The sequence below is a fragment of the Falco rusticolus genome, chromosome 2 (genome assembly GCF_015220075.1).
Source record: "Falco rusticolus isolate bFalRus1 chromosome 2, bFalRus1.pri, whole genome shotgun sequence".
Taxonomy (NCBI): Eukaryota; Metazoa; Chordata; class Aves; order Falconiformes; family Falconidae; genus Falco; species Falco rusticolus.
Genome location: NC_051188.1, coordinates 120,675,170 through 120,683,970, shown reverse-complemented (window position 1 = coordinate 120,683,970; position 8,801 = coordinate 120,675,170). Strand labels below are relative to the sequence as shown.

Below are 8,801 nucleotides of genomic sequence, written 5' to 3'. Positions count from 1 at the left end.
GCCTGCGGTGGGAGGCCCAGGGCCATACTCGAGGTTTCCGTCTTGGCGGCTGCACACGAGGGTGGAAATTTGGGCTCGTGTGTGTTGCGAGCAGGGGCTGCAAAAGCTGCGGGGGCCTCCAGGGCCAATCTTGGAGGGTGGGGTGCGAGGTGGCATCCATCCCCATCACCCCCATCCCACCCCAACCCCATCCCCATCATCCCCATCGTCCCCATCCCACTCCATCCCCAACCCCATCCATCATCCCCATCGTCCCCACCCCCGTCCCCATCCGCCCCCGCCCCGCCGCCCCGCCCCGTGCACGCGGCGGGCCCGACCCCGCGGGGGCGGGGCTGTATAAGCGCCGCCGCCGCGGCCGCCGCCGCCAGTCACCGCCCGCCGCCCGCCAGCCCTGGCCGGTCCCGCCGCCGCCCGCCGCCGCCCCGCCATGATCGTGGAGAGCAGCCGGGACGCGGCGCCCGATGGCGGCGACGGCGGCGCGCTCAGCAGCCCCATCAACCTCGCGTACTTCTACGGGGCCTCGCCCCACTCCAGCGAGGGCAGCTGCTCGCCGGCCCACTCCGCCCCGGGCTCGCCGGGCTCCGACTCGGACCTCTCGGTGAGCAGCCGCGGCGGCGGCCGGAGGGACCCCCGGGCCGGCGCCCGCCCCGCGCTGCAAGGTACGGCGTGTCCGCGGGCCGCGGGGGCTCCGCGCCGGGCGGGGGCGGCGGGGCGGCGCCGGGGTGTCCCCAGCCCCGCGGGACCCCCCCCCTCCCGCCCGTCCCGCTCCCGGTCCCGCTCCGCCCGCCGGAGCGGCGGGGGTGACAGCGGTCGGCGGCCGTGTCCCCGCAGGTGAGGCGCACATGGCGGGGGGCAAGCAGCACCGCGGCCCCTTCCAGGGCGTACGCGTGAAGAACTCGGTGAAGGAGCTGCTGCTGCACTTCAGGAGCTGCCGGCAGCTGCCCGCGCCGCCCGCCGAGGACGGCAAGGTGACCGCGGGGGGCGTCCGGGGGGGCGCTGGGGCGGAGCCCGGGGCCGCGGGGACCCCCGCGTCAGTGGCCCGGCCCGCCGCGTCCCCGCTCGGCTCCCGCGGGGCGAGGGCCGGCCCCGCCGGGGGATGGGGGGAAAGGGGGGAAAATCGGTGTCCCGGGGGCGCGGGGCGTCTGGCTCTGTCTGGGGACGCGCGTTCCGAGAGGGGACTCTGAGCTTCCCGGGGGGGCATCCCGGCGGGGGGCTGCGGGGCGGGGGGGGAGGGGGGGGGGCGGGAGGGCGGTGAGCAGCCGGGTAAAAGCGGCTTGAAAAGCCCGAGAAAAACAGCGCCTTGCATTTCACTCCATAAAGTCTTTCAATTTTTCTAACCTTAATTGCAAGCAACTAAATCTGCATTAGACAGTCCTGTACTGGAACTGTTCTCGGGTACGTGGGCTGTTTACAGCAGCGAGTTGCTGCTGCTTCCCCTGTGCTTTTGCATTTTGTGTTGTTTTTTTCCTGAAATGACACTATAATGACGGGATAATCTGGGCTTTCCTCAAAAGGCACAGGGAGGACTGGCAAACTACGAGCAGTACACAGGTAAAAAATGCTTCCCCCCCCCTTTTATTTTTTAAATTCCTTGCAGTAATATTTTGAAAGTGAACTGTAAGGGTTAGCGCCAGATGTATTCCAGCTGTATTTTCCTCTCAGCAGAGCTGAAGAGCATACTCGGTCACAGTGGCAAAAGGAAGGCTCCCGAGCTGCTTTCTGATGGACCTTCTTTCAAGCGCCAAGCTAATGTTCACCCACACCTCCTGGTATGCTTGTAGTAATTTTTCCTGTGCCTTTATTTTGCAGTTTGCTTTGTGTGATCAGAAGCTACCAGATACAATTATACCTCACACTTTCTGGGGCTTGTTTTGATTTTTCTTGTTTTGTTTTTGCTTTGTCTCCCCTCCCCACCCCCCACCCCCCCTCGACAGACACCACCCCAGACACCAACCTCTATGGATAACGTGGAGGAGACTCATAAAAATGATGCAAAACATGAGAGCAATTCCGATCTGCTTCAGAACATTATAAACATCAAGAACGAGTCGAGCCCCGTGTCTCTGAACACGGTGCAGGTCAGCTGGCTGCACACTGTCTCCAGTCATGGCTCTCCCGGCGAGCAGTACCAGGACAGCCCGGGGACGCAGGCTTTCTCGCCGTCCCAGAAATACCAAGTGTTCCAAGATCACACCTCCCAGCAGATGCTCGAGCCGCCGCAGCATTACCAGTTCCCTCCCTCCCAGACCCCAGACTTGTCACAGAGCTATCCCCCAGACGCCTCACTGGAGTACAGGCCGTTTGCCACCAGTGACCAGTCTCCTGGCTACCAGCAGAGCACCTTTGAGAGCCATGAATTGCAGTACTGCCCGCCGCAGAGCTTCTCCTCCCTCTTGAACGACTCAGAGGGCTCAGAGGGCATCTCCGCTCCCCTCCAGCCACTGGCCGGTGCCCACCCACAGGCTGAGGTCGCCCACCATGCTCCAGGCTTCAGCTTGCTTTCTGGTAATGTCTGTGGTAGTCTGGAGCGCAGCATCTCTTTGGCTGCTTTGAATGTGTCTCTACCTGACCAAAACGTCGCCAGAAGCACGACTCAGCTGGGCAAGTCGTTTTTTCAGTGGCAAGTGGAACAGGAGGAAAACAAACTGGCAAACATCTCTCAAGACCAGTTCCTCGCAAAAGACTCGGATGGTGACACGTGAGTGCTGTTCGTCATGGTGTTTCTGATGTGAACGGTTGGGGAGTGTTTCTGTCTGGGTTTTGGTGGACCCAAATGTAATGAAGGCAGCTTGTGGGCCATGTTTGTTTCACCAGCATGGTAGTTCTGCTAACGAGGTGAAATGTGTGGCCTTGCTGATGGGCTGCAATGTGTGGGTTGCAGCACTCTGGTAGATAAGGTGTTGATATTGTCTTAATTTCAGGTACTTATCGTTAGGCTTTTGTCTAGTAGATGGGGAGAAAAAGGTTCTAATTCAGATGCTCTGTGTTGCCCTGGGGAGCAGGTGCCTGTGTTCTCATCTGCCACGCGGAGCAGGACTGGGGCTGGCATACAGCACCCCTCCTGTGTGTGGGTCTCCGCAGCTGCTCGAGCCGCGGGTCACCTGGTGGGGTAACTCCGGTTTCCCCTCTTCCCTGCAGCTTCCTTCACATCGCCGTTGCCCAGGGCCGCCGGGCGCTCTCCTACGTTCTTGCGAGGAAGATGGCAGCCCTGCACATGCTGGACATTAAGGAGCACAATGGCCAGGTGAGGGTCTTAGAGCTGTGCACCTGCTTTGTGCACCCGAGTGCTGCTGCACGTCTGGACCTCGAGGAAGGCTTGGTGAAGTGCTCATTTAATATTAACCCTGGGATTTAGCCTGCATACTAATATTAACCTTGAGCTATTAATACTACTTGGGATCACTTTGAGCTGGTAAGACTACGTGCTCTGCTTCATTTGTCCTGGCTTCCTGGTATTCATAATCACTGCTTCAATAATACCAGGTGGCTAGGCTTTTTTATTTGTTGGCATTGCTCTTTCCTGTTAGAGATCAGATGACTAACAGTTCAGATTTTCTTCTCGATGTTTGCAGAGTGCTTTCCAGGTTGCTGTGGCTGCCAATCAACATCTCATTGTGCAGGACTTGGTTAGCTTGGGGGCTCAAGTCAACACCACAGACTGCTGGGGTAGAACGCCGTTGCATGTTTGCGCTGAGAAGGGACATGCCCAGGTCCTTCAGGTAAGAACTGGGCAGGTGGAGCTCTGCCCTGGTCGTTAATGCTAGTAGTTCGTACTGGTTGTCTTGGGGAACTCCGAAAGCATTGCTCCTCCCTGTATCGTTCCCTCTGTGTAGCCTTGTGAGTGTCTCTGGGGGTCCTTAACAGTAATGGCTTATGGTGAGACTGAGTCTCACATAAAGGCTCTCACTGGGGGGGGGAAAAAAAGTCTGTTCCAAATGCCACTGCTTATTGCAGCTTTGCTGCACTACGACTGTACTTGGCTTGAAGCAGCATGTGGTTTGGGTAAGATCTAAATGCAAACCTGTTCCCACTTTTGTAGGCGATCCAAAAGGGAGCTATGGGAAGCAATCAGTATGTGGACCTTGAGGCAACAAACTACGATGGTGAGTAGTTAAGAGTTTATAATTTACAGAGTTAGCGGATGTTATTTTTATAGCTGCTGATGTGAATGTTATCCTGGGTTGAGATGCAATAAAATGGAGTGTATCTTTGCCAGGCTGAAATTTACAATTACAATTGAAATTACATTACAATTGGCATATCTGTCAGTTAAAGCATGGTTATTCTGTGCCTGTCGGGACCTCTTCCTCCACATGCGATTGCTGTGTTTGGCACAGAGAGTGTGGGTAGTAATTGGCTATTGTTTTTAAAACATTTGAGTGCCAGCGGTACGTGGGTGCACACAGCAGCCAGGATCTCTGGCACCAGAGAACTGTTTTAATTGAACCTCTTTGCCATGTAACAGCTCTTCCTAACCTAAGTTTTGGGGGAGGTAAAAGTTAGGAATTGATAGAAATTGATTCTTTCATTATCTACTAGCTGAGAACTCGCACCAGGCTGCTGCTGAACTCCTGGTGGTGAGCAGCTGCTGTGACTAACAAACAAGGAATTGTCCCTGGGCTCGGTGGGGGCAGAGGCTGCTGCTGAACTCCTGGTGGTGAGCAGCTGCTGTGACTAACAAACAAGGAATTGTCCCTGGGCTCGGTGGGGGCAGAAGCTCCTTTACCCATCCTCTGAAACAAGCAGCTGGCCAGTATCTGTATTCTGTTTGTTCATTAATGATTATCTCTCTTTTTTTTTTTTTTTTTCCTTTTTAACATTAAGGTTTGACAGCGTTGCACTGTGCTGTTCTGGCCCATAACGCTGTGCTGCACGAGCTGCAGAACAGTCAGCCACCTCACTCCCCTGAGGTCCAGGAACTTCTGCTGAGAAACAAGAGCCTGGTGGAAACCATCAAGACTCTGATACAAATGGGAGCCTCTGTTGAAGCAAAAGTGAGTACAATGGCTTCATCTGAAGTGTCGGATCCAGAGAGAACGTGGAAGCAGAATGTGTCCCTTTCTCCCACACCCCTTTTCAACTTTATTACAAAGGAAGCAGACTAATTTTAAAGCTTCACCACAGCCTAATTTACCCAAGTGGAAGGAGAATGTTGCATTTATTCAGAGCAAGGTATCATCAATGCAAATGAACCCTGGGGAAAGAAGGGAGGTAACAGTCTAATTTCTGGATTAAGAATGATTCTGTGCTGGCTGCAGCTGGTTCTGCCTTAAAAGTAAGGATATGTTTGGAGCGCTTTGAGGGATCTGTAGTAATAGAGTGCTGATGATACCTTGTTCTGGAACTGCTGATTTTAATTAAGAAGAGCTTACCTGTCCAGTTTAGGTCTGTGCTGGGCCAGACCATTACTCAATAGAACATTTGATACCTTGACTATGCGAGCTTACTGCCAAATGAGGTCTGGTCCCCACTGTTCATTAGATAATTCATGTTACAATGTATGTGGAGACTGTTAGTGAATTGTGCAAGCGTGTGTGTGCAACACTGTGCAGGTACTCTGCTTTCTGTTTTATTTGTCTGCGTGTTCACCCTGGGTAGGTGAAGCACCTGCAGGGAAGACTTAACCCTTCCTTTCTTCCACAGGATCGCAAAAGCGGTCGCTCAGCTTTGCATTTGGCAGCAGAAGAAGCAAACCTAGAGCTCATTCGTCTCTTTTTGGAGCTGCCCAACTGCCTCTCTTTCATTAACGCAAAGGTACGCTGATTTTTTTCCCCTGGAATGCAGATGTAATCTGGGATGTGCGCACGTGTGGCACCGCAGTGTCCTGGGACCCATGTCCCTGCCTTCCCCTCATGGAGTTACTTGGTCTTCTCCAGGCTTACAATGGCAACACGGCACTCCACGTGGCTGCCAGCCTGCAGTACCGGGTGAGCCAGCTGGACGCGGTGCGCCTGCTGATGCGCAAGGGAGCCGATCCCAGTGCCAGAAACCTGGAGAATGAGCAGCCGGTTCACCTGGTTCCCGATGGCCTTGTAGGAGAGCAGGTAAAAAACCAACACCCAACGGTCCCCTCTGCTCCCATCTGTTCCCATCCATGCAAAAGCCTTATTCCTTTCCAGAAGTTTCTTCGGGGTTTTGAGTTGCAGCTTTTTAAGGAAAAGATTTAGCAAATGCCATTTTATTCAGGGAACTTTGGTTTTTAGTGTCAGGATCGGGCAGAATATACAAAGACCTGAAATTACAGGTTTTGCTCATAGCTTTTATTTTTTCCACTCAGTCCTTTTTTTTTTTTTTCTGTGAAGACAGGTTTTGTCTTTGTAACCTTTTAACATTCTGGAGATAGCATCCCTTCTCTTGTTCATCTTTGTATGGGCCTGAGATCATGCTTCTGTTGCTCTTGTCATAATTAGTAATGGTGTAATTCGTTGTTAGGCCTAAACAACAAATGAAGAAAATCCCTTTTACCTGGGAGCTGTTGGAATTCATGATGGAAAAAAGTGACTCTGGACCTCAGAAGCTAAATAACTTAAGCAACTGAGTAATTCTGTTGCCTTTCATTGGTTCAAATGCTGCAAAACTGGATCAATCCTGGTGTGACTGAGCCCAGAATCCAGGCTCAGATAAATGAGGACTGCAGAACTGGGTCTAGGGTTTCTTCTGTCAGCTTGTCGCTTGCTTCAGGATGATGAATACTGATGTGTGTGTCTCTTTCTCTTCTCCAGATAAGACGTATCCTAAAAGGGAAGGCGATTCAGCAGAGGGTGTCGCCTTTCTAGGCTCCGTGTTTCTTGGAGTTCAGCACCTCACACTCACTGTCAGTCAGGCAGTCCTAATGTATCTGTAAATAGACCATTTGCCTGCCGTGGGCAAATGTTAGTTGTTTCTATGAAACAAAAGTATTTTGTTCACTATTGTATAGTGGGTTATATGAGAGTAAAAAAAAAAAAAAATCCCAAAAAAATCACCACCCCAAAACCCAGCAATCATTCCTCTGAGCAAACGGGAATGTTTTATTCCCAAGTACACGGAACATTTGCCTGGATACCTGGATTTCATAGCTACAGCAAGACTGATTTTGTTTAAACAGCCATACGGATAACTTCTGGAGGACAGTTCTGCAGGAAATCTTGAGAGGGCTGATGCGCATCAACATTGCAGAGGGTTTTTTTGTTTGTGTTTTTAAAAACACTTAATACTAAGTGCAAAAGAAATTAAATATTTTTGAAGTTGAACACTTATTTATGTAACTTTGTAGCTTTCTTCCAGTATCTTGTGCAGGATTGTGTATAGTCACTGGTATTGTTGTACAGCTGTATAGGTCTTACAAATCTGTTGGTCGCTTGGGTTGAATCGGTTGGCTGTGGCATGAACTGAAGAAACAAGTTACTTGATCTTGAACTTGCAAATTGCATATAGAATTTTAATACTGCACTGGTGCATGTAGGGTAAATTCTGATGTTTTGGAAGACTGAAAGGACAGTTAAGGTTGTCCCTAGCACCAGTTTGTGCGTGCTTTTGGAGCTGTTACTAAAACACAAAAAGCCATGCTTCTTCAGGGGACTGTATCAGTTTTTGACATACCCAGTAAAGGTTTATCTTTTTTTTTTTCTTTTGATGGGACAGTGGATCGAGGGGGAAAGATTATGACTTCTGTAGCGTGTGTGTATATAACTTTGTACTTTAAAGAATATAATCCTGATTCAGTGGAAGTATTTAGCATGTGCTTAACTGTTGATGCATGCTAGAAATATCTCCATGTTGATTCTAGTATTTAAATGTGTGTAAGCCCCGCTAGCGTCAGTAGGACCTAAGCACATGTGTAAGTAGTTTGCTGAATTGGGCTCTAGTTGATTCTAGAGACTTTAGTGTTTTTCCACCTCCTCAGAAGAGTTAGTTCATTTATGGCTTTACCTTATAGGTATAGTGGCTAGCCAAGTAATATTTGAAGTTAATGTTTTTCAATTTTTTAATAATTATGGGTATTAATGCAAAATGTATACTAATGATGCAGTATATTTGTGTCCTGTTGGAGAAAATTTCTTCCTCCTGTCGCTTTCTGAATGATCCATGCTGGGCTGTAATCCAGTAATACGTTCTGTGTGTGGTCTTTGCTCTTAAACTGTTTTTGCATCACATGCAATTCTCTGCCATAACTGTTCAATTAGTCTGATTGTGCTGTTTTGTCACAGTATGTCTTGTAGACAAGCTAAGTGAAAAAACATGATATGTGGAGGCCTAGTTGTGATACATTTCTTGAAGGGTTTCATGTAACTTGTGTTTGAATAAACATGCTAATTAAATGTTGGTGGTTACTGTCTGTGGTACAAGTGATGATGGAATCAAGCTTGAGATAAAACTGGTTCGGCATGGCAGTACTGTGAGACTGGTGAAGGTCCCTTTGTGAGGGGTGAAGTCTTCCCAGCCTGCTGTTGGTGCGGTGCTTAATCTGGTTTGAGGGTGGTGCTGGGCTGTTCTGGGTCACGCACTGTGCTGTGGTGGTGTTGGTTTGTTTAGATGTGCCCCAAGCAGAGCCAGTACTCACCAGGTTGTCCAAATTGCGGGTTGTTCCTGGATGCTTCTCCCTGTACACTTGAAGGAATGATCGCAGTTCTGACCGTGCCATAGTTTTCCCTGTTTGCTCCTTGCCTTGGTCCTTGATCCTTGCTGCTTGGCTAGCAGTCACCTGAGTGCAGGTGGAAGCCTGCAGGTGGGGTTGTACCTGTGGGAAAACTGTCCTTGCTTGGCGGATGAGCAGGTGGGCTCCGAGCTGGCCGTGACCTCGTGGGAGGAAGGACTGTCCC

General features: G+C 50.8%; 1 protein-coding gene across 3 annotated transcripts; it reads left to right on the top strand.

Annotated features, from left to right (window-relative positions):
• Positions 1 to 380: 380 nt before the first annotated feature.
• Positions 381 to 8,300, top strand: NFKBIZ (NFKB inhibitor zeta). 3 transcript variants are annotated; one of them, XM_037378282.1, is made up of 12 exons: positions 381 to 659; positions 832 to 968; positions 1,515 to 1,551; positions 1,666 to 1,769; positions 1,935 to 2,698; positions 3,139 to 3,244; positions 3,573 to 3,719; positions 4,040 to 4,103; positions 4,825 to 4,994; positions 5,644 to 5,754; positions 5,877 to 6,044; positions 6,723 to 8,300. In XM_037378282.1, the coding sequence occupies exons 1-12, from the start codon at positions 428 to 430 to the stop codon at positions 6,774 to 6,776; spliced, it is 2,094 nt and encodes a 697-aa protein (XP_037234179.1). In that variant the 5' UTR covers positions 381 to 427; the 3' UTR covers positions 6,777 to 8,300. The 3 variants fall into 3 exon arrangements, with proteins under 3 accessions (XP_037234179.1, XP_037234178.1, XP_037234180.1); XM_037378281.1 differs by having other exon boundaries at positions 1,663 to 1,769; XM_037378283.1 differs by having other exon boundaries at positions 525 to 598; positions 1,663 to 1,769.
• The last annotated feature ends 501 nt before the right edge of the window (positions 8,301 to 8,801 follow it).

What these genes read in the sequence shown, in the direction of transcription:
- NFKBIZ (XM_037378281.1), top strand. Translation starts at nt 428, where the DNA reads ATGATCGTGGAGAGCAGCCGGGACGCGGCGCCCGATGGCGGCGACGGC. An exon ending in CGCCCGCCGAGGACGGCAAG is followed by an intron (nt 969 to 1,514) that starts GTGACCGCGGGG and finishes TTTCCTCAAAAG; the next exon opens with GCACAGGGAGGACTGGCAAA. An exon ending in AAACTACGAGCAGTACACAG is followed by an intron (nt 1,552 to 1,662) that starts GTAAAAAATGCT and finishes TTTTCCTCTCAG; the next exon opens with CAGAGCTGAAGAGCATACTC.